This window comes from Oncorhynchus tshawytscha, linkage group LG08, assembly GCF_018296145.1.
Source record: "Oncorhynchus tshawytscha isolate Ot180627B linkage group LG08, Otsh_v2.0, whole genome shotgun sequence".
NCBI classification, from domain to species: Eukaryota; Metazoa; Chordata; class Actinopteri; order Salmoniformes; family Salmonidae; genus Oncorhynchus; species Oncorhynchus tshawytscha.
Genome location: NC_056436.1, coordinates 63,831,157 through 63,855,789, shown reverse-complemented (window position 1 = coordinate 63,855,789; position 24,633 = coordinate 63,831,157). Strand labels below are relative to the sequence as shown.

At 51.1% G+C, this 24,633-nt stretch overlaps 1 protein-coding gene across 1 annotated transcript in view; it reads left to right on the top strand.

Annotated features, from left to right (window-relative positions):
* Positions 1-24,633, top strand: part of LOC112256125 (protein diaphanous homolog 1) — a gene marked incomplete in the record, with an annotated part of 252,305 nt that overhangs the window by 75,381 nt on the left and 152,291 nt on the right. Inside the window, 7 exon segments of the mRNA XM_042325804.1 lie at positions 1,188-1,303; positions 3,303-3,367; positions 5,100-5,279; positions 9,509-9,814; positions 9,816-10,178; positions 18,920-19,034; positions 20,365-20,373. Of these exon segments, the coding sequence (XP_042181738.1) occupies positions 1,188-1,303; positions 3,303-3,367; positions 5,100-5,279; positions 9,509-9,814; positions 9,816-10,178; positions 18,920-19,034; positions 20,365-20,373 (1,154 nt within the window).

Below are 24,633 nucleotides of genomic sequence, written 5' to 3'. Positions count from 1 at the left end.
TCTCAGGTACACCCCATAGACTCTCAGGTACACCCCCATAGACTCTCAGGTACACCCCATAGACTCTCAGGTACACCCCATAGACTCTCAGGTACACCCCATAGACTCTCAGGTACACCCCATAGACTAGACTCTCAGGTACACCCCATAGACTCACAGGTACACCCCTCTCATAGACTCAGGTAGACTCTCAGTACACCCCATAGACTCACAGGTACACCCCATAGACTCACAGGTACACCCCATAGACTCTACAGATACACCCCATAGACTCTCAGGTACACCCCATAGACTCTCAGGTACACCCCATAGACTCACAGGTACACCCCATAGACTCTCAGGTACACCCCATAGACTCTCAGATACACCCATAGACTCTCAGGTACACCCCATAGACTCTCAGGTACACCCCATAGACTCCAGGTACCCCCATAGACTCTCAGGTACACCCCATAGACTCTCAGGTACACCCCATAGACTCTCAGGTACAGGGTACACCCCATAGACTCAGGTACAGACTCACAGGTACCCCATAGACTCACAGGTACACCCTCATAGACTCACAGGTACACCCCATAGACTCACAGGTACACCCCATAGACTCACAGGTACACCCCATAGACTCACAGGTACACCCCATAGACTCACAGGTACACCCCATAGACTCTCAGGTACACCCCATAGACTCTCAGGTACACCCCATAGACTCACAGATACACCCCATAGACTCACAGGTACACCCCATAGACTCTCAGGTACACCCCATAGACTCTCAGGTACACCCCATAGACTCACAGATACACTTGACTGCATGCACACACAGGCCCAGACATTCTACCACGTATTCTCTTTCTCCGTCTCACCCTCTTTCTGCTTCTCTTTCTATTCCATCCATCTCCCAGATTTACGTTCATTTCAATTTCCCTCTCCCTCTTTCTTGCTCTCAAATTTCAACTTAATGGAATTTTTCTATGTTCGCTGTCTTCCACAAACACACATACACCCACAATTACATAGAGAGTGAGAGAGAGAATCTGTCTCTTTCTCTCACTGTCTCTCTCTCTCACTCTGTCTCTCTCTCTCTCTCTCTCTGTGTGTCTCTCTCTCTGTGTCTCTCTCTCTCTCTCACTCTGTCTCACTCTCTCTCACTCTCTCTCTCTCTCTCTCTCACTCTGTCTCTCTCTCAGGCCCCAGTACTACAAGCTGATAGATGAGTGTATTGCTCAGATCGTGTTGCACAGGAACGGAGCCGACCCTGACTTCAAGTGCCGCAATCTCAGCCTAGACGTTGAGGGGTTAATTGGTAAGAGAGACACACACCATAGAATAGTCTCCCTCTCTCGCACACACACACACACACACACACACACACACACACACACACACACACACACACACACACACACACACACACACACACACACACACACACACAGAACAGTTACCCAACAAGCCAGCTGTTCTAAACCCACCACAAGGGGCAACCAGAGAGGGACTGTATCATTGTAGTGATATTAACTATAGTTTTGTCTTACAACAACACACCAACAAGCAGGAGAACAGGTGTGATTGTTGACTCCCTCTATTGTTCAGTCCCCAGTCCAGAGCAAAGGAGCTTGTTGTCTCAGCTCATATCTGCAGTCTACACTAGTTGTTGTCTCAGCTCATATCTGCAGTCTACACTAGTTGTTGTCTCAGCTCATATCTGCAGTCTACACTAGTTGTTGTCTCAGCTCATATCTGCAGTCTACACTAGTTGTTGTCTCAGCTCATATCTGCAGTCTACACTAGTTGTCTCTCTCTCTACAGGAGGCTCTAATTGCACTGCTTCTAAATGCGTGTACACACACACCGGCGCTCGCTCTGGCCTCCTCTAATGCTACATTATTATTGGTGGAAAGCAGCCCAGTCCTACCCTCATGTATTATTTAGGGCTTTTCTTTGAATTCTGGAAACTGCACAGTTTTTAATTTTTCTTCTCTCTGTGTTAGAGGCTTGTCCTATTTAGTCCTGCTCTGATGACACTAACAACAACACAACTGCCGCCTCGCTAGTGTTTCTCCTCTTCTCTCCCATTGACTATTTTCTAGATCATTCTGTCTCCTTGCCTCTCTTACTTTTCTCACCTTTCTATTCTTTACCTGTTACCTCTCCATTTCTCATCTTAATCTCTCTGGATTAGTGTCTCTGGGTCTCTCTCTCTCTCTGTCTCTCTCTGTCTCTCTCTGGGTCTCTCTGGGTCTCTCTCTCTCTCTCTCTCTCTCTCTCTCTCTCTCTCTCTCTCTGGGTCTCTCTGTCTCTCTCTGTCTCTGGGTCTCTCTGTCTCTCTCTGGGTCTCTCTCTCTCTCTGGGTCTCTCTCTCTGGGTCTCTCTCTCTCTGTCTCTGGGTCTCTCTGTCTCTCTGGGTCTCTCTGTCTCTCTCTGTCTCTGGGTCTCTCTCTCTCTCTCTGGGTCTCTCTGGGTCTCTCTCTCTCTCTCTCTGGGTCTCTCTCTCTCTCTCTCTCTCTCTCTCTCTCTCTCTCTCTCTCTCTGTCTCTGGGTCTCTCTGTCTCTCTGGGTCTCTCTGTCTCTCTCTGTCTCTGGGTCTCTCTCTCTCTCTCTCTCTGTCTCTCTCTGGGTCTCTCTGGGTCTCTCTCTCTGGGTCTCTCTCTCTCTCTGGGTCTCTCTCTCTCTCTCTCTGTGTGTCTCTGGGTCTCTCTGTCTCTCTCTGTCTCTGGGTCTCTCTGTCTCTCTCTGTCTCTCTCTCTCTGTCTCTGTCTCTGTCTCTGTCTCTCTCTCTCTCTCTCTCTCTCTCTGTCTCTCTCTGTCTCTCTCTCTCTGTCTCTCTCTGTCTCTCTCTGTCTCTCTCTGGGTCTCTCTGGGTCTCTCTCTCTCTCTCTGGGTCTCTCTCTCTCTCTCTGGGTCTCTCTCTCTCTCTCTCTCTCTCTCTCTCTCTCTCTGTGTCTCTGGGTCTCTCTGTCTCTGTCTCTCTCCGTCTCTCTCTCTCTCTGTCTCTCTCTCTCTCTCTCTCTCTCTCTCTCTCTGTCTCTCTCTCTCTCTGTCTCTGTCTCTCTCTCTCTCTGTCTCTCTCTCTGTCTCTCTCTCTGTCTCTCTCTGTCTCTCTCTCTCTCTCTCTCTCTCTCTCTCTCTCTCTCTCTCTCTGTCCCTCTCTGGGTCTCTCTGTCTCTGTCTCTCTCTCTCTCTCTGGGTCTCTCTGTCTCTTTCTCTCTCTCTCTCTCTCTCTCTCTCTCTCTCTCTCTCTCGTTGGGTCTCTCTCTCTCTCTGTCTGTCCTCATCTCTTCCTCTCATCCCTCTCTTCACAGACAACATGGTGGACAAGACCAAGGTGGAGTCCAGTCAGACCAAGGCCATAGAGTTGGAGAAGAAGGTGACACACACACACACACACACACAGACAGACGATTGTAATGAGATTCTCCGTGCTCATTTCTCCCTGACACCCAACTAGCAGTCTAAATGAGAAAGAGACGAATGAGAGAATGAGTACACACGCCTGACGGCTTACTGATGGAGTACACACACACTAGTTGAGTGCTAAGTGCTGTGGTTGCGGGGGGGTTGCTACCATGGGGTTTCCCCCCCATTATGAGTCTGACAGGATAATTGCAAACGGTGAGCTGAAACTATCCCCATCTCTCTCTCTCTCTTACACACGCACACTCTCACATTCTGTCCCATTACATGAAAACTCACGTAAACATACCCATTCTCTGGAAATATGGACAATCACAATCAGTCTCTGCAACACACACACACACACACACACACACACACACACACATTGGTTGTTATGATCATTACTAGCAGGATGAGACTGTCAGAAAGAGGAGGAAGTCTAGTGTCTGCAAGTTAAACACCAAACCAGCTGTGTGTGTGGGACCGTGTGTGTGGGTGGGACCCTGTGTGTGTGTGTGTGTGTGTGTGTGGGTGGGACCTGTGTGTATGTGGGTGGGTGGGACTGTGTGTGTGTGGGTGGGACTGTGTGTGTGGGACCGTGTGTGTGTGTGTGGGGGTGGGCCACTGTGTGTGTGTGTGGGTGGGCCCTGTGTGGGTGGGTGGGACCGTGTGTGTGTGTGTGTGGGTGGGACCGTGGGTGTGTGGAACCGTGTGTGTGGGACCGTGTGTGTGTGGGACCGTGTGTGGGTGGGACCCTGTGTGTGTGTGTGTGTGTGTGTGGGTGGGACCCTGTGTGTGTGTGGGACCATGTGTGTGGGTGTGTGGAACCGTGTGTGTGTGGGAACCATGTGTGGGTGGGACCGTGTGGGTGTGTGGAACCGTGTGTGGGACCGAGTGGGACCGTGTGTGGGTGGGACCATGTGTGTGTTTCTTCTCTCCTGTGCTGGATGCAGAGCTGACTGTGTGTCTTCTCTCCTGTAGCTGGATGCAGAGCTGACTGTGTGTCTTCTCTCCTGTAGCTGGATGCAGAGCTGACTGTGTGTCTTCTCTCCTGTAGCTGGATGCAGAGCTGACTGTGTGTCTTCTCTCCTGTAGCTGGATGCAGAGCTGACTGTGTGTCTTCTCTCCTGTAGCTGGATGCAGAGCTGACTGTGTGTCTTCTCTCCTGTAGCTGGATGCAGAGCTGACTGTGTGCCTTCTCTCCTGTAGCTGGATGCAGAGCTGACTGTGTGCCTTCTCTCCTGTAGCTGGATGCAGAGCTGACTGTGTGTCTTCTCTCCTGTAGCTGGATGCAGAGCTGACTGTGTGTCTTCTCTCCTGTAGCTGGATGCAGAGCTGACTGTGTGCCTTCTCTCCTGTAGCTGGATGCAGAGCTGACTGTGTGCCTTCTCTCCTGTAGCTGGATGCAGAGCTGACTGTGTGCCTTTTCTCCTGTAGCTGGATGCAAAGCTGACTGTGTGCCTTCTCTCATGTAGCTGGATGCACAGCTGACTGTGTGCCTTCTCTCCTGTAGCTGGATGCAGAGCTGACTGTGTGCCTTCTCTCCTGTAGCTGGATGCAGAGCTGACTGTGTGCCTTCTCTCCTGTAGCTGGATGCAGAGCTGACTGTGTGCCTTCTCTCCTGTAGCTGGATGCAGAGCTGACTGTGTGCCTTCTCTCCTGTAGCTGGATGCAGAGCTGACTGTGTGCCTTCTCTCCTGTAGCTGGATGCAGAGCTGACCGCACGCCATGAGCTGCAGGTAGAGCTGAAGAAAATGGAAGGAGACTATGAGCACAGAGTCCATGAGCTGGCTGCTGAAAAGGAGACTCTGGGATCTGAGAAGCAGGAGAGAGAGACAGAGAACCAGAGCCTAATGGAGCAGATCAACACGCTCAATGAAGAGGTACACACTCACACAGAGAGAACCCTTCAGTCATTTAACAGACACGCTTATCCGCGATGTGAAAACCCAGAGCTCCAAGTTGTATTACTCTACCAATAAGAACAGAGTAGAATACTCCCCTTGACCAAAAAGAATCGAGTAGAGAGCTCCCCATGACCAATAGGAGTAAAGGGGAAAGTAATAGGAGCTCCAAGTAGCTCATAAGAAGTGGTCCACTCACCTGACACAGAGGGAGGAGGAGAGGTGTACCTGTCAGTGTCCTGGTGTTAGTCCAACTGGACCCTGCCTCATAGTGACACTGAGCATGTACCATCTGAAACACATAGGCCAAAACAGTCTGCCCGCATCATTGTGTGTGTCCGCTTAACTATGTGTCTTATGGCTCCACACAGACCTTGGCAGGTCCCTTCCCCAACAGGCTGAGGCCAGCAGAATCATCTCATGGTCTCTCACGTCCAACTGGCTGTCAACACACACATCAAAACCCTCATCGACAGATCATTCACTCCCTCCTCCATTTGAGACTCAGCCCGATCCAGAGAGTCTTCATATGTAGCACACACACACACACACACACACACACACACGAAATACAGAGAAGGAAGTCTTCTCTCATAGTGTATTAGCATAATCTTTCAGGCTTGAAATCTTCTCTGTTGAAATCTCTTTCTCAATTTAAATTCAATTCAATAGACTTTATTGATGAGGCAAGTTAAATTACTTACATTGTTTTTATATGAATAATTTAACAATGGTGGGGCCAACAGTGATAATAATAGTAGTAGTTGAAATGGGATTACCATTAACAGAAACTACTCTCTCCCCATCTTTCTCTCGCTCTCTCCCCATCTTTCTCTCGCTCTCTCCCCATCTTTCTCTCTCCCCATCTTTCTCTCTCCCCATCTTTCTCTCTCCCCATCTTTCTCTCGCTCTCTCCCCATCTTTCTCTCGCTCTCTCCCCATCTTTCTCTCGCTCTCTCCCCATCTTTCTCTCGCTCTCTCCCCATCTTTCTCTCGCTCTCTCCCCATCTTTCTCTCGCTCTCTCCCCATCTTTCTCTCGCTCTCTCCCCATCTTTCTCTCGCTCTCTCCCCATCTTTCTCTCTCCCCATCTTGCTCTCTTCCCATCTTGCTCTCTTCCCCATCTTGCTCTCTCCCCCCCATCTTTCTCTCTCTCTCTCCCCATCTTTCTCTCTCTCTCCCCATCTTTCTCTCTCCCCCCATCTTTCTCTCGCTCTCTCCCCATCTTGCTCTCTTCCCATCTTGCTCTCTCCCCATCTTTCTCTCTCTCTCTCCCCCATCTTCCTCTCTCTCTCCCCATCTTTCTCTCTCTCTCTCCCCATCTTTCTCTCTCTCTCCCCATCTTTCTCTCTCTCTCCCCATCTTTCTCTCTCCCCATCTTTCTCTCGCTCTCTCCCCATCTTGCTCTCTTCCCATCTTGCTCTCTTCCCATCTTGCTCTCTCCCCATCTTTCTCTCTCTCTCTCCCCATCTTTCTCTCTCTCTCTCCCCATCTTTCTCTCTCTCTCTCCCCATCTTTCTCTCTCCCCATCTTTCTCTCTCCCCATCTCGCTCTCTCCCCATCTTTCTCTCGCTCTCTCCCATCTCGCTCTCTCCCCATCTCGCTTTCTCTCGCTCTCTCCCCATCTCGCTCTCTCCCCATCTTTCTCTCTCTCTCTGTCCATCTTTCTCTCGCTCTCTCCCAATCTTTCTCTCACTCTCTACCCATCTTTCTCTCGCTCTCTCCCCATCTCGCTCTCTCCCCATCTCGCTTTCTCTCGCTCTCTCCCCATCTCGCTCTCTCCCCATCTCTCTCTCGCTCTCTCCCAATCTTTCTCTCGCTCTCTCCCCATCTTTCTCTCGCTCTCTCCCCATCTCGCTCTCTCCCCATCTTTCTCTCGCTCTCTCTCTCCATGGCTCGCTCGCTCTCTCTCTCTCCACGGCTCGCTCGCTCTCTCTCTCTCCACGGCTCGCTCGCTCTCTCTCTCTCTCCACGGCTCGCTCGCTCTCTCTCTCTCTCCACGGCTCGCTCGCTCTCTCTCTCTCCACGGCTCGCTCGCTCTCTCTCTCTCCACGGCTCGCTCGCTCTCTCTCTCTCCACGGCTCGCTCGCTCTCTCTCTCTCCACGGCTCGCTCGCTCTCTCTCTCTCCACGGCTCGCTCGCTCTCTCTCTCTCCACGGCTCGCTCGCTCTCTCTCTCTCCACGGCTCGCTCGCTCTCTCTCTCTCTCCACGGCTCGCTCGCTCTCTCTCTCCACGGCTCGCTCGCTCGCTCTCTCTCTCTCGACGGCTCGCTCGCTCGCTCTCTCTCTCTCTCCACGGCTCGCTCGCTCTTTCTCTCTCTCCACGGCTCGCTCTTTCTCTCTCTCCACGGCTCGCTCGCTCTCTCTCTCTCCACGGCTCGCTCGCTCTCTCTCTCTCCACGGCTCGCTCGCTCTCTCTCTCTCCACGGCTCGCTCGCTCTCTCTCTCTCCACGGCTCGCTCGCTCTCTCTCTCTCCACGGCTCGCTCGCTCTCTCTCTCTCCACGGCTCGCTCGCTCTCTCTCTCTCCACGGCTCGCTCGCTCTCTCTCTCTCTCCACGGCTCGCTCGCTCTCTCTCTCTCTCCACCCACTCGCTCGCTCTCTCTCTCTCCACCGCTCGCTCGCTCTCTCTCTCTCTCCACCGCTCGCTCGCTCTCTCTCTCTCTCCACCGCTCGCTCGCTCTCTCTCTCTCCACCGCTCGCTCTCTCCACCGCTCTCTCTCTCTCTCCACCGCTCGCTCTCTCTCTCTCTCACGGCTCGCTCGCTCTCTCTCCACCGCTCTCTCTCTCCCCACGGCTCGCTCGCTCTCTCTCTCTCCACGGCTCGCTCGCTCTCTCTCTCTCCACGGCTCGCTCGCTCTCTCTCTCTCTCCCACGGCTCGCTCGCTCTCTCTCTCTCTCCACCGCTCGCTCGCTCTCTCTCTCTCTCCACCGCTCGCTCGCTCTCTCTCTCTCTCCACCGCTCGCTCGCTCTCTCTCTCTCTCCACCGCTCGCTCGCTCTCTCTCTCTCTCCACCGCTCGCTCGCTCTCTCTCTCCACCGCTCGCTCGCTCTCTCTCTCTCTCCACCGCTCGCTCTCTCTCTCTCCACGGCTCGCTCGCTCTCTCTCTCTCTCTCCACGGCTCGCTCGCTCTCTCTCTCTCTCTCCACGGCTCACTCGCTCTCTCTCTCTCTCCACGGCTCGCTCTCTCTCTCTCTCTCCACCGCTCGCTCGCTCTCTCTCTCTCTCCACCGCTCGCTCGCTCTCTCTCTCTCTCTCCACCGCTCGCTCGCTCTCTCTCTCTCTCTCTCCACCGCTCGCTCGCTCTCTCTCTCTCTCCACCTCGCTCGCTCGCTCGCTCTCTCTCTCTCCACCTCGCTCGCTCTCTCTCTCTCCACCTCGCTCGCTCGCTCGCTCTCTCTCTCTCCACGGCTCGCTCGCTCTCTCTCTCTCTCCACCGCTCGCTCGCTCTCTCTCTCTCCACGGCTCGCTCGCTCTCTCTCTCTCCACGGCTCGCTCGCTCTCTCTCTCTCCACGGCTCGCTCGCGCTCTCTCTCTCTCCACCGCTCGCTCGCTCTCTCTCTCTCTCTCTCTCCACCGCTCGCTCGCTCTCTCTCTCTCCACCGCTCGCTCGCTCTCTCTCTCTCCACCGCTCGCTCGCTCTCTCTCTCTCTCTCCACGGCTCGCTCGCTCTCTCTCTCTCCACGGCTCGCTCGCTCTCTCTCTCTCCACGGCTCGCTCGCTCTCTCTCTCTCCACGGCTCGCTCGCTCTCTCTCTCTCCACGGCTCGCTCGCTCTCTCTCTCTCCACGGCTCGCTCGCTCTCTCTCTCTCCACGGCTCGCTCGCGCTCTCTCTCTCTCCACCGCTCGCTCGCTCTCTCTCTCTCTCTCCACCGCTCGCTCGCTCTCTCTCTCTCTCTCTCCACCGCTCGCTCGCTCTCTCTCTCTCTCTCCACCGCTCGCTCGCTCTCTCTCTCTCTCCACCGCTCGCTCGCTCTCTCTCTCTCTCTCTCCACCGCTCGCTCGCTCTCTCTCTCTCTCTCTCCACCGCTCGCTCGCTCTCTCTCTCTCTCTCCACCGCTCGCTCGCTCTCTCTCTCTCCACGGCTCGCTCGCTCGCTCTTTCTCTCCACGTCTCGCTCGCTCGCTCTCTCCGCCCGTCTCTCGCTCGCTCTCTCCGCCCGTCGCTCTCTCCGCCCGTCTCTCGCTCGCTCTCTCCGCCCGTCTCAGATAGAGAAGCTCAATAAGGATCTGAAGGACGCCAAGGCTAGAGTGGTCATCGTCCATGTCCCAAGTGGTCCTGCTCCTCCTCTACCAGGCCAAGGTGGTCTCCCACCTCCCCTCCCGGGACAAACCGGCATGCCCCCTCCCCCTCCACCCCTACCCGGCCAAGCAGGCCTCCCTCCTCCCCTCCTGGGTATGCCCAGTCCCCCACCTCCCCCGCCCTTACCAGGTATCCCCGTTCCCCCCCCGCCCCCTCCTCTCCCTGGGATGGCCGGTATGCCCCCGCCGCCCCCTCCTCTCCCTGGGATGGCCGGTATGCCCCCCGCCGCCCCCTCCTCCCCCAGGGATGGCCGGTATGCCCCCGCCGCCCCCTCCTCTCCCTGGGATGGCCGGTATGCCCCCGCCGCCCCCTCCTCTCCCTGGGATGGCCGGTATGCCCCCGCCGCCCCCTCCGCTCCCTGGGATGGCCGGTATGCCCCCGCCGCCCCCTCCTCTCCCTGGGATGGCTGGTATGCCCCCGCCGCCCCCTCCTCCACCAGGGATGGCCGGTATGCCCCCGCCACCACCTGGAATGGGGGGCTGGGGCGCCTCTGTGCCACCCCCTCTGCCCTTCGGCCTGGCACCCAAGAAGGAGTACAAGCCTGAGGTGCAGCTGAAGAGAGCCAACTGGAGCAAGGTGAGAACATGAGGAAAGATGTGATTGTCAGTGTCTCTTCTAAAACTGCACTAAAAGTTGGTAAGTAAGTGTGTGTGTGTGTGTGTGTGTGTGTGTGTGTGTGTGTGTGTGTGTTCTGTCCTTTATTAGTGTGCCCAATTAGAGTCTGGAATAACAACTGCAAAGCTCTTGACTGTGTGTGTGTGAATACTAAGCCCGTGACCATATATGACTGTGTGTGAATGTCTACCTCTGTTCTTTCATGAGTGTGCGTGTGGACTGGAGTGTCTCTGTTCCATGTTCTCCTCCTCTCTCTCATTTGCGATGGTAACATCAGAATGGCCCTGTCTCTCTTTAGCCTAAAGCTACTGTTTAATAGCTTCAGCAGAGTTCATCTGTGTTCTCCCTCGCTCTCCCCAAATCTCTGTTTTCTTTGTTCGTTCGGCGGGTTGGTGAGAGCCCTTTGACGAGGATGATACAGAAATGTCTTTTTTAATAAGATGCTTCTTTTTAACTGTGCTGGTGAAAGATAATTAAATAGCTTCAAGAAAGGACAGCATTCTTTTGTCATTTAAATTAGCATTTTATTTCTCCAGCCCCTGTATCACATTCTTTCCCCCTTCCTCACCCCCACATCCCCTCCCAGAAGCATCTTGGGTAATGAAAGGGTCACATATGTGAATTTTCTCTCTCAGAGCTGAATGGTTGTGATTAAATCATTGGTCTCATACACATGGTTAGCAGATGTTAATGTGAGTGTAGCAAAATGCTTGTGTTTCTTATTCCGACCGTGCAGTAATATCTAACAAGTAATCTAACAATTCAACAACAACTAACTAATACACACATCTAAGGGATGGAATAAGAATATATTCATATAAATATATGGATAGGAGAACTGAGGATGGATCAACAACATTGTAGTTACTCCACAATACTAACCTAATTGACTGAGTGAAAAGAAGGAAGCCTGTACAGAATATAATTATTCCATAATTTGCATCCTGTTTGCAACAAGGCACTAAAATAATAGTGGCAAAATTGGAAAAGCAATTCACTTTTTGTCCTGACTAAAAAGTTATGTTTGGGACAAATCCAATACAACAATTTTATTTATTTTTCCTTTATTTAACTAGGCAAGTCAGTTAAGAACAAATTCTTATTTTCAATGACGACCTAGGAACAGTGGGTTAACTGCTTGTTCAGGGGCAGAACGACAGATTTGTACCTTGTCAGCTTGGGGATTTGAACTTGCAACCTTCCAGTTACTAGTCCAACGCTCTAACCACTAGGCTACCCTGCCGCCCCACATTACTGAGTACCACTCCATATTTTCAAGGATATACTAGTGGCTGCATCATGTTAAGGGTATGCTTGTAATCAGTAAGGACTGCAGAGTTTTTCAGGATAAAAAGAAACAGAATGTAGCTAAGCATAGGCAAAATCCTAGAGGAAAACCTGGTTGTCTATTTCCCACCAGACACTGGGAAATAAATTCACCTTACACCAGGACAATAACCCAAAACATAATCTACACTGGAGTTGCTTTCCAAGAAGTTGTTACATATTTAAGTTTGGATTCAAATCTTCTTGAAAACCTATGGCAGGACCTGATGGTTGTCGAGCAATGATCAACAACCAGTTTGATAAATGTTACACAATCCAGATGTGGAAGGTTCTTAGAGATTTACCCAGAAGACTAACAGCTGTAATCCCTAAGAAAGGTGCTTCTACAACGCATTGACTCAGGGCTGTGAATACTTATGTAAATTAGATGTCTATTTCATTTTCAATACATTTAGTACATTTCTAAAAACATGTTTTCACTTTGTCATTATGGGTTATTGTGAGTAGATGGGTGAGAGAGAACATTTATTTCATCCATTTTGAGTTCAGGCTGTATCACAGCAAATTGTGGAATAAGTTAAGGGGTGTGAATACTTTCTGTAGGCACTGCAGGTTGACCTCTCACCTCTACCCATCACTCCACTCCAATACTGCTCAAGGCCAATAACAACAACCTCACAAATGACCCCCCCACCACACCCCTCGCTTCTGGGGCACTGCAGCAGCGCCATCTGCACTTCTCTTCTCCTTTTCCTCCTCCTATCCCTCTTTACTCGGCCCAGTGAAACAATGCCACCGTCAGCCCACTCTGGCCCCTGACCCTTTTCCTTCTCTGCTGTCCACACACACACAATGCTTGATGCTGCAGGCAGGGTGGCAAGGTGATGACCTCACGGGTGCGTTGGCTGAGCTCAGCACTGATGGAATGCCAGGGGCCCTCAGGCTGCACACGTCTCCTGGCCAGCCTCCCTGATCTTTCTTTCCATTTTCTCTCTTTCTGTCTCTCTCTCGGCCGGCGTCTCTCTCTCGGCCGGCGTCTCTCTCGGTTTCTCTAGATTGTTTGTTTTCTCAGTCTTGGTCTCGTTGTTGTTCTCTATTTTCTCTCTCTGTGTGTCTTTCTGTCTGTCTCATTTCAATTCAAGGGGCTTTATTGGCATGTGGAACAAATGTGAACATTGCCAAAGCAAGTGAAGTAGATAATATACAAAAGTGAAATAAACAATAAAACGAATAGTAAACGTTACACATACAGAAGTTTCAAAAGAATGAAGACATTACAAATGTCATATTTATATATAGTGTTGTAACGATGTACAAAAGGGAAAATAAATTAGCATACATATGGGTTATATTTACAAGGGTGTTTGTTCTTCACTGGTTGACCTTTTCTTGTAGCAACAGGTCGACCGATTATGATTTTTCAACGCCGATACCAATTATTGGAGGACCAAAAAAGCCGATACCGATTAATCGGACGATTAAAAAAAAATATTTAAAAAAAAAAAAAAAAAATATGTATTTGTTATTATGACAATTACAACAATACTGAATTAACACTTATTTTAACTTTAACTTAACAATAAAATCAATTTAGCCTCAAGTAAATAATGAAACGTGTTCAATTTGGTTTAAATAATGCAAAAACAAAGTGTTTGAGAAGAAAGTAAAAGTACAGTATGTGCTATGTAAGAAAGCTAACATTTCAGTTCCTTGCTCAGAACATGAAAACATGAAAGCTGGTGGTTCCTTTTAACATGAGTCTTCGATATTCCCAGGTAAGAAGTTTTAGGTTGTAGTTATTATAGGAATTATAGGACTATTTCCCTCTGTACCATTTGTATTTCATTAACCTTTGACTATTGGATGTTCTTATAGGCACTTTAGTATTGCCAGTGTAACAGTATAGCTTCCGTCCCTCTCCTCGCTTCTCCCTGGGCTCGAACCAGCAACACAACGACAACAGCCACCCACGAAGCAGCGTTACCCATGCAGAGCAAGGGAAACAACCACCCCAAGGCTCAGAGCGAGTGACGTTTGAAACGCTATTAGCGCACGCTAACTAGCTAGCCATTTCACTTCGGTTACACCAGCCTCATCTCGGGAGTTGATAGGCTTGAAGTCATAAACAGCGCAATGCTTGACGCACAACGAAGAGCTGCTGGCAAAACGCACAAAAGTGCTGTTTGAATGAATGTTTGCGCGCCTGCTTCTGCCTACCACCGCTCAGTCAGATACTTAGATACTTGTATGCTTGTATGCTCAGTCAGATTATATGCAACGCAGGACACGCTAGATAATATCTAGTAATATCATCAACCATGTGTAGTTAACTAGTGATTATGATTGATTGTTTTTTATGAGATAAGTTTAATGCTAGCTAACAACTTACCTTGGCTTACTGCATTCGCGTGACAGGCAGTCAGTCTCCTTGTGGAGTGCAATGAGAGAGAGGCAGGTCGTTATTCCGTTGGACTAGTTAACTGTAAGGTTGCAAGATTGGATCCTCCGAGCCGACAAGGTGAAAATCTGTCGTTCTGCCCCTGAACGAGGCAGTTAACCCACCGTTCCTAGGCCGTCATTGAAAATAAGAATGTGTTCTTAGCTGACTTGCCTAGTTAAATAAAGGTATAAAAGGTATTAAAAAATATATATATAAAAAATTTAAATCGGCAAATCGGCGCCCAAAAATACCGATTTCCGATTGCTATGAAAACTTGAAATCGGCCCTAATTAATCGGTCGACCTCTAGCAACAGGTCACAAATCTTGCTGCTGTGATGGCACACTTTGGTATTTCACCCAGTAGATATGGGAGTTTATTAAAATTGGGTTTGTTTTTCGAATTCTTTGGATCTGTGTAATCTGAGGGAAATATGTGTCTCTATGGTCATACATTGGGCAGGAGGTTAGGAAGTGCAGCTCAGTTTCCACCTCATTTTGTGGGCAGTGTGCACATAGCCTGTCTTCTCTTGAGAGCCATGTCTGCCTACGTTGGCCTTTCTCAATAGCAAGGCTATGCTCACTGTCATGTCTTTGGCATCATTAAAACGGACTTATTTATCAAATAACTCTCTAATTATTATTACGCAATTAAACTGATTAATCATGTAACTGTAATTAACTAGGAAGTCGGGGCACCAAGGAAAATATTCAGATTACAGTTGTAATTTTCCTAATATAACTTTCAGATATTTTAATATCTGATCAATTAGTCTTCTAATTAATGAATTATTATTTACCTCAAGTTAGTCTCATTCCAAACGTCTGCACGAACCCAGTCTTCACTACGAGTCATCCATACGTCAATTGTCTTAAAATCATTTATTTACTAACTAATTCACAGAAATGCATAACAAACAGTAGTTATGGTTACAAATAAATGATAGCGGGTGTGCCCTAGTGGGCTAAACCGGCATGGCGGCTTGTTAGACAAAAGGGGAGTGGGGGTCAGGTTGAGAAGTCACTACAGAGTTGATAATTATAACAATTGAAATGCTAATCCTTTGCACATGAACACCCACTCATTCGGGAATAATTGCAATCAATATATATTTACGCTCAGTGTGTCTCTGTTGAAAAGTTTGTTTCTGTTGGAGAGTTTGTCCTCTCTCTCGCTCTCTCTGTCGTGGTTAGAATGGGTAGTTCAGAGTGACATTCATTCATTTCGTCATAGGGTTAGATGTTTCGGAGGTTGTCGGTCTTCGCGTTCAATGATACCGAATTCCTAGCTGCAGACTAGAAATTAATATCAAAGACTTGTTCTTATTCTGTCAGTATCAATAGTCTAAGAGTTTAACCACGTGGTATGGTTAAAAGATTCAGCCATCAACTCAAACCTTGGCCCTCTCGTGGTTAGCTCGTCTGCAACCTTTAGCCATCTCGTCGTAATTGAGGTAAGCTCGGTCTCCTCTCAAACCTTGGCCCTCTCGTTATCGAGGTAAACTGGTCTGGTGATAGAAAACCTAGGTGGGTGTTTTATTCGAAAGAGCAGAAAAGGGCCTGTCCCATTTATTTATTTCACCTTTATTTAACCGGGTAGGCAAGTTGAGAACAAGTTCTCATTTACAATTGCGATGACGCCAGACCATAACTGTGCTCATGGGCGGTCCCCTGATTTAGTTAAACTCAAAAGGGAATTGGAGTTTCCTTCATTAAACAGTCCAAAATCACATTACACAATTTCACAAACAGTATCATCCTCACTCATTCATCCTATACAACGATTAGATGTAAACCTCATAACTGAGGCTATTGTGTTAACAGCATTATGTTAATGTGGCCGTATTGTCTCCCATGAGTTTCACCAAATTGTACAAAACGGATCAGTTCGTAGCTGGATTCTTCACCAATCTTTTATACCTTCTCCAGAACATAAATGTAATTCGGTTCTCCAGTTCTGTGAGGTGGAAGAAATCCCTTTGTTCTCGCTATGAAACTCACTCTCTCTCTATACTGTGGCAATGAGGAGATAATCTCATCCAGGAATTTTTGACCTCTCTGACCACAGCAACCTGGGTCTAGGAGACCGAGAGAGATGGTGCCGAGGTATGGGGTGGTGCTTGCGGTGTCCAAAGATGGCAACTTCATGACATCACTGAGGCTGTACGTAGTCAAAGCTTTCCTTAAGTTTAGGTCAGTCACAGTGGTCAGGTATTCTGCCACTGTGTACTCTCTGTTTAGGGCCAAATAGCAGTCTAGTTTGCTCTGTTTTTTTTTTGTTAATTAGTTGACACATTGGAAAGAATGATCTTTTTGTTTTCTCATTTGGTTGGGTCTATTGTGTTCCTGTCCTGGGGCTCTGTGGGGTCTTTTTGTGTTTGTGAATAGAGCCCCAGGACCAGCTTTCTTAGGGGACTCTTCTCCAGGTTCATCTCTCTGTAGGTGATGGCTTTGTTATGGAAGGTTTGGGAATCGCTTCCTTTTAGGTAGTGCTAGAATTTAACGGCTCTTTTCTGGATTTTGATAATTAGCGGGTATCGCCTTAATTCTGCTCTGTGTGCATTATTTGGTGTTCTATGTTGTACACGGAGAATATTTTTGCAGAATTCTGCATGCAGAGTCTCAATTTGATGTTTGTCCCATTCTGTGAATTCTTGGATGTTGAGCGGACCCCAGACCTCACAACCATAAAGGGCAATGGGATCTATGACTGATGCAAGTATTTTTAGCCAGATCCTAATTGGTATGTTGAATGTTATGTTCCTTTTGATGGCATAGAATGCCCTTCTTGCCTGGTCTCTCAGATCGTTCACAGCTTTGTGGAAGTTACCTGTGGCGCTGATGTTTAGGGCGAGGTATGTATAGGTTTTTGTGTGCTCTAGGGCAACAGTGTCTAGATGGAATTTGTATTTGTGGTCCTGGCGACTAGACCTTTTTTTGGAACACCATTATTTTTTGTCTTACTGAGATTTACTGTCAGGGCCCAAGTCTGACATAATCTGTGCAGAAGATCTAGGTGCTGCTGTAGGCCCTCCTTGGTTGGGGACAGAAGCACCAGATCATCAGCAGTAGACATTTGACTTCAGATTCTGGTAGGGTGAGGCCGGGTGCTGCAGACTTTTCTAGTGCCCGCCCCAACTCGTTGATATATATGTTGAAGAGGGTGGGGCTTAAGCTGCATCCCTGTCTCACCCCATGGCCTTGTGGGAAGAAATTTGTGGGTTTTTTGCCTATTTTAACCGTACACTTGTTGTTTGTGTTCATGGATTTTATAATGTTGTATGTTTTACCTCTCTGTGTCTCTTTCTCTCTCTGTGTCTCTTTCTCTCGCTGTGTCTCTTTCTCTCTCTGTGTCTCTTTCTCTCTCTGTGTCTCTTTCTCTCTCTGTGTCTCTTTCTCTCTCTGTGTCTCTTTCTCTCTCTGTGTCTCTTTCTCTCTCTGTGTCTCTTTCTCTCTCTGTGTCTCTTTCTCTCTCTGTGTCTCTCGCTCTCTGTGTCTCTTTCGCTCTCTGTGTCTCTCTTTCGCTCTCTGTGTCTCTCTTTCGCTCTCTGTGTCTCTTTGTCGCTGTGTCTCTCTCTCGCTGTGTCTCTTTCTGTGTCTCTTTCTCGCTGTCGCTCTCTCTCTCTGTATCTCTCTCTCTCTGTATCTCTCTCTCTCTCTGTATCTCTCTCTCTCTCTGTATCTCTCTCTCTCTCTGTATCTCTCTCTCTCTGTATCTCTCTCTCTCTGTATCTCTCTGGTTCTCGCTCTGTCTCTCTGGTTCTCGCTCTGTCTCTCTGGTTCTCGCTCTCTGAAGGCAGTTTATTGGTGGTGGTAATTGTTGGAAGAGAGAAATAAGAAAATGAGCAATATAGCTAGAAAAAAGAGAGGAGGATGAAGGGAGGGGAGGATTAAGGGTGAGAGGAGGAGGATAAGGGGGAGAGGAGGAGGATAAAGGGAATGGAATCCTCGCTCTCTCTCTGAAGGAGAATGAGGAGTAGGGAAATGACTAGCTTGCTCCTCTCTTCCTCCGTGTGTCTCCATCCTCTCTTTCAGCACCCTGGTCCTCATGCTCTTTCTCTGTCCTTCTCTCCTCCTCTGTCTCTCTCTCCATCCTCTCTTTCAGCGCCCTGGTCCTCCTGCTCTTTCTCTGTCCTTCTCTCCTCCTCTGTCTCTCTCTCCATCCTCTCTTTCAGCGCCCTGGTCCTCCTGCTCTTTCTCTGTCCTTCTTTCCTCCTCCGTGTGTCTCTCCATCCTCTCTTTCAGCGCCCTGGTCCTCCTGCTCTTTCTCTGTCCTTCTTTCCTCCTCCGTGTGTCTCTCCATCCTCTCTTTCAGCGCCCTGGTCCTCCTGCTCTTTCTCTGTCCTTCTTTCCTCATCCTCTGTGTCTCTCTCCATCCTCTCTTTCAGCGCCCTGGTCCTCCTGCTCTTTCTCTGTCCTTCTTTCCTCCTCCGTGTGTCTCTCCATCCTCTCTTTCAGCACCCTGGTCCTCCTGCTCTTTCTCTGTCCTTCTTTCCTCCTCCTCCGTGTGTCTCTCCATCCTCTCTTTCAGCACCCTGGTCCTCCTGCTCTTTCTCTGTCCTTCTTTCCTCCTCCTCCGTGTGTCTCTCCATCCTCTCTTTCAGCACCCTGGTCCTCCTGCTCTTTCTCTGTCCTTCTTTCCTCCTCCTCCGTGTGTCTCTCCATCCTCTCTTTCAGCGCCCTGGTCCTCCTGCTCTTTCTCTGTCCTTCTTTCCTCCTCTGTCTCTCTCTCCATCCTCTCTTTCAGCGCCCTGGTCCTCCTGCTCTTTCTCTGTCCTTCTTTCCTCCTCCTCCGTGTGTCTCTCCATCCTCTCTTTCAGCACCCTGGTCCTCCTGCTCTTTCTCTGTCCTTCTCCCACTTAATTGCTCGATTTATGGATGAATGTTTTTTTTTGCTAAATTGCATAGGGTGGTTGTTGAAAGGATTCGTGAGGCATTTATCTCTCTCTCCCCTCTCTCTCTCTCTGTGTGTAACAGATTGGATATGAGGATCTGTCTGAAAACAGTTTCTGGACTAAGACCAAAGAGGATCGCTATGAGAACAACGAGCTCTTCGCCAAACTCACCTTGGCCTTCTCCTCCCAGACCAAGAGTGAGTGTCACCCCGTGCATGTGTGTTACCCCGTGCATGTGTGTTTATGCAGGCATGTGTGTTACCCCGTGCATGTGTGTTTATGCAGGCATGTGTGTTACCCCGTGCACGTGTGTTTATGCAGGCATGTGTGTCACCCCGTGCACGTGTGTTTATGCAGGCATGTGTGTCACCCTGTGCACGTGTGTTTATGCAGGCATGTGTGTCACCCTGTGCACGTGTGTTTATGCAGGCATGTGTGTCACCCTGTGCACGTGTGTTTATGCAGGCATGTGTGTCACCCTGTGCACGTGTGTTTATGCAGGCATGTGTGTCACCCTGTGCACGTGTGTTTATGCAGGCATGTGTGTCACCCTGTGCACGTGTGTTTATGCAGGCATGTGTGTCACCCTGTGCACGTGTGTTTATGCAGGCATGTGTGTCACCCTGTGTTTACGTGTGTTTATGCAGGCATGTGTGTCACCCTGTGCACGTGTGTTTATGCAGGCATGTGTGTCACCCTGTGCACGTGTGTTTATGCAGGCATGTGTGTCACCCTGTGCACGTGTGTTTATGCAGGCATGTGTGTCACCCTGTGCACGTGTGTTTATGCAGGCATGTGTGTCACCCTGTGCACGTGTGTTTATGCAGGCATGTGTGTCACCCTGTGCACGTGTGTTTATGCAGGCATGTGTGTCACCCTGTGCACGTGTGTTTATGCAGGCATGTGTGTCACCCTGTGCACGTGTGTTTATGCAGGCATGTGTGTCACCCTGTGCACGTGTGTTTATGCAGGCATGTGTGTCACCCTGTGCACGTGTGTTTATGCAGGCATGTGTGTCACCCTGTGCACGTGTGTTTATGCAGGCATGTGTGTCACCCTGTGCACGTGTGTTTATGCAGGCATGTGTGTCACCCTGTGCACGTGTGTTTATGCAGGCATGTGTGTCACCCTGTGCACGTGTGTTTATGCAGGCATGTGTGTCACCCTGTGCACGTGTGTTTATGCAGGCATGTGTGTCACCCTGTGCACGTGTGTTTATGCAGGCATGTGTGTCACCCTGTGCACGTGTGTTTATGCAGGCATGTGTGTCACCCTGTGCTCGTGTGTTTATGCAGGCATGTGTGTTTATGCAGGCATGTGTGTCACCCTGTGCTCGTGTGTTTATGCAGGCATGTGTGTTCTGGCTCGTGTGTTTATGCAGGCATGTGTGTTCTGGCTCGTGTATCCCTGCCTGACAGTAGTGCACTTGTCTCAGTAAAGTTGACTTACTAATGATGATGGATCTGTCTCCTGCTCCATCTCTCTCTCCCTTTCTCTTTCTCTATGTCCATTCCATCCATCCCACAGCCTCCAAAGGTAAGAACACACAAATGATGTTGGGTACAAGGGCTGGTGTGTGAGTTGTTTTGGCCTTTGTCTCATTCTGAGAGACAGAGGATGCACTGGGTTAAATGGATTGGGATTAGAGGAATGGATTGGGATTAGAGGAATGGATGGGGAGGAGGAATGGCTGGGGAGGAGGAATGGCTGGGGAGGAGGAATGGCTGGGGAAGAGGAATGGCTGGGGAAGAGGAATGGCTGGGGAAGAGGAATGGCTGGGGAAGAGGAATGGCTGGGGAAGAGGAATGGCTGGGGAAGAGGAATGGCTGGGGAAGAGGAATGGCTGGGGAAGAGGAATGGCTGGGGAAGAGGAATGGCTGGGCATGGGGAAGAGGAATGGATGGGCATGGGGAAGAGGAATGGATGGGGAAGGGGAATGGGAGGAAGGGGGAATGGATGGGGAGGAGGAATGGATGGGCATGGAGAAGAGGAATGGATGGGCATGGGGAGGAATGGATGGGCATGGGGAATGGATGGGGAGGGGGAATGGATGGGGAAGGGGAATGGATGGGGAGGGGGAATGGATGGGGAGGGGGAATGGAAGGGGCAGGGGGAGGGGAATGGGAGGGATGGGAATGGAAGGGGATGGGGAATGGAAGGGGTAGGAGGAATGGATGGGCATGGGGATGAGGAATGGATGGGCATGGGGAGGGGAATGGATGGGCAGGAGGAATGAATGGGGAGGAGCAATGGATGGGCAGGAGGAATGAATGGGGAGGAGGAATGGATGGGGAGGAGGAATAGAAGGGGGAAGAGGAATGGATGGGGAGGGGAAGAGGAATGGATGGGGAAGAGGAATGGATGGGGAAGAGGAATGGAGGGGGAAGAGGAGTGGAGGGGAGGGGAAGAGGAATGGATGGGGAGGAGGAATGGATGGGCATGGAGAAGAGGAATGGATGGGCATGAGGAATGGATGGGCATGGGGAATGGATGGGGAGGGGAATGGATGGGGAAGGGGAATGGATGGGGAGGGGGAATGGATGGGCAGGGGGAATGGATGGGGAGGGGGAATGGATGGGGAGGGAGAATGGAAGGGGGGGGGAGGGGAATGGGAGGGGAATGGGAGGCGGAAGGGGAGGGGGAATGGAAGGGGTAGGAGGAATGGATGGGCATGGGGAGGAGGAATGGATGGGCATGGGGAGGAGGAATGGATGGGCAGGAGGAATGAATGGGGAGGAGCAATGGATGGGCAGGAGGAATGAATGGGGAGGAGGAATGGATGGGGAGGAGGAATAGAAGGGGGGAAGAGGAATGGATGGGGAGGGGGAAGAGAATGGATGGGGAAGAGGAATGGATGGGGAGGAGGAATAGAAGGGGGGAAGAGGAATGGATGGGGAGGGGGAAGAGGAATGGATGGGGAAGAGGAATGGATGGGGAAGAGGAATGGAGGGGGAAGAGGAGTGGAGGGGGAAGAGGAATGGATGGGGAGGAGGAATGGATGGGGAGGAGGAATGGATGGGGAGGAGGAATAGAAGGGGGGAAGAGGAATGGATGGGCATGGGGAATGGATGGGGAAGAGGAATGGATGGGCATGGGGAGGAGGAATGCATGGGCATGGGGAAGAGGGTGGAGGGGGAAGAGGAATGGATGGGGAGGGGGAAGAGGAGTGGAGGGGAAGAGGAGTGGAGGGGGAAGAGGAGTGGAGGGGGAAGAGGAGTGGAGGGGGAAGAGGAATGGATGGGGAGGAGGAATGGATGGGGAGGAGGAATGGATGGGCATGGGGAAGAGGAATGGATGGGGAAGAGGAATGGATGGGCATGGGGGAATGGATGGGGAAGAGGAATGGATGGGCATGGGGAGGAGGAATGCATGGGCATGGGGAAGAGGAGTGGAGGGAGAAGAGGAATGCATGGGCATGGGGAGGAGGAATGCATGGGCATGGGGAAGAGGAGTGGAGGGAGAAGAGGAATGCATGGGCATGGGGAAGAGGAGTGGAGGGGGAAGAGGAATGGATGGGCGGAGGAATAGAAGGGGAGGGGGAATGGATGGGCATGGGGAAGAGGAATGGATGGGCATGGGGAGGAGGAATGCATGGGCATGGGGAAGAGGAATGCATGGGCATGGGGAAGAGGAATGCATGGGCATGGGGAAGAGGAATGGATGGGCATGGGGAAGAGGAATGGATGGGCATGGGGAAGAGGAATGGATGGGCATGGGGAAGAGGAATGCATGGGCATGGGGAAGAGGAATGCATGGGCATGGGGAAGAGGAATGGATGGGCATGGGGAAGAGGAATGCATGGGCATGGGGAAGAGGAATGGATGGGCATGGGGAAGAGGAATGGATGGGGAAGAGGAATGCATGGGCATGGGGAGGAGGAATGGATGGGGAGGAGGAATGGATGGGGAGGAGGAATAGAAGGGGGAAAGAGGAATGGATGGGGGGGGGAAGAGGAATGGATGGGGAGGGGGAAGAGTGGAGAGGGGGAAGAGGAATGGAGGGGAAGAGGAATGGATGGGGAGGGGGAAGAGGAGTGGAGGGGGAAGAGGAGGGAGGGGGAAGAGGAGTGGAGGGGGAAGAGGAATGGCTGGGGAGGAGGAATGGCTGGGGAAGAGGAATGGCTGGGGAAGAGGAATGGCTGGGGAAGAGGAATGGCTGGGGAAGAGGAATGGCTGGGGAAGAGGAATGGCTGGGGAAGAGGAATGGCTGGGGAAGAGGAATGGCTGGGGAAGAGGAATGGCTGGGGAAGAGGAATGGCTGGGCATGGGGAAGAGGAATGGATGGGGAGGAGGTATGGAAAGGGGAATGGCTGGGCATGGGGAAGAGGAATGGATGGGCATGGGGAAGAGGAATGGATGGGGAAGGGGAATGGGAGGAAGGGGGAATGGATGGGGAGGAGGAATGGATGGGCATGGAGAAGAGGAATGGATGGGCATGAGGAATGGATGGGCATGGGGAATGGATGGGGAGGGGGAATGGATGGGGAAGGGGAATGGATGGGGAGGGGGAATGGATGGGGAGGGGGAATGGAAGGAGGGGGAGGGGAATGGGAGGGGGAATGGGAAGCGGAAGGGGGGGGAATGGAAGGGGTAGGAGGAATGGATGGGCATGGGGAGGAGGAATGGATGGGCATGGGGAGGAGGAATGGATGGGCAGGAGGAATGAATGGGGAGGAGCAATGGATGGGCAGGAGGAATGAATGGGGAGGAGGAATGGATGGGGAGGAGGAATAGAAGGGGGAAGAGGAATGGATGGGGAGGGGGAAGAGGAATGGATGGGGAAGAGGAATGGATGGGGAAGAGGAATGGAGGGGGAAGAGGAGTGGAGGGGGAAGAGGAATGGATGGGGAGGAGGAATAGAAGGGGGAAGAGGAATGGATGGGGAGGAGGAATAGAAGGGGGAAGAGGAATGGATGGGGAGGGGGAAGAGGAATGGAGGGGGAAGAGGAGAGGGGGAAGAGGAGTGGATGGGGAGGGGGAAGAGGAGTGGAGGGGGAAGAGGAGTGGAGGGGGAAGAGGAGTGGAGGGGGAAGAGGAATGGATGGGGAGGAGGAATGGATGGGGAGGAGGAATGGATGGGCATGGGGAAGAGGAATGGATGGGGAAGAGGAATGGATGGGCATGGGGGAATGGATGGGGAAGAGGAATGGATGGGCATGGGGAGGAGGAATGCATGGGCATGGGGAAGAGGAGTGGAGGGAGAAGAGGAATGCATGGGCATGGGGAAGAGGAGTGGAGGGGGAAGAGGAATGGATGGGCATGGGGAAGAGGAGTGGATGGGGAGGGGGAAGAGGAGTGGAGGGGGAAGAGGAATGGATGGGGAGGAGGAATGGATGGGCATGGGGAAGAGGAATGGATGGGGAAGAGGAATGGATGGGCATGGGGGAATGGATGGGGAAGAGGAATGGATGGGCATGGGGAGGAGGAATGCATGGGCATGGGGAAGAGGAGTGGAGGGAGAAGAGGAATGCATGGGCATGGGGAAGAGGAGTGGAGGGGGAAGAGGAATGGATGGGCGGAGGAATAGAAGGGGAGGGGGAATGGATGGGCATGGGGAAGAGGAATGGATGGGCATGGGGAGGAGGAATGCATGGGCATGGGGAAGAGGAATGCATGGGCATGGGGAAGAGGAATGCATGGGCATGGGGAAGAGGAATGCATGGGCATGGGGAAGAGGAATGGATGGGCATGGGGAAGAGGAATGGATGGGCATGGGGAAGAGGAATGGATGGGCATGGGGAAGAGGAATGGATGGGCATGGGGAAGAGGAATGGATGGGCATGGGGAAGAGGAATGG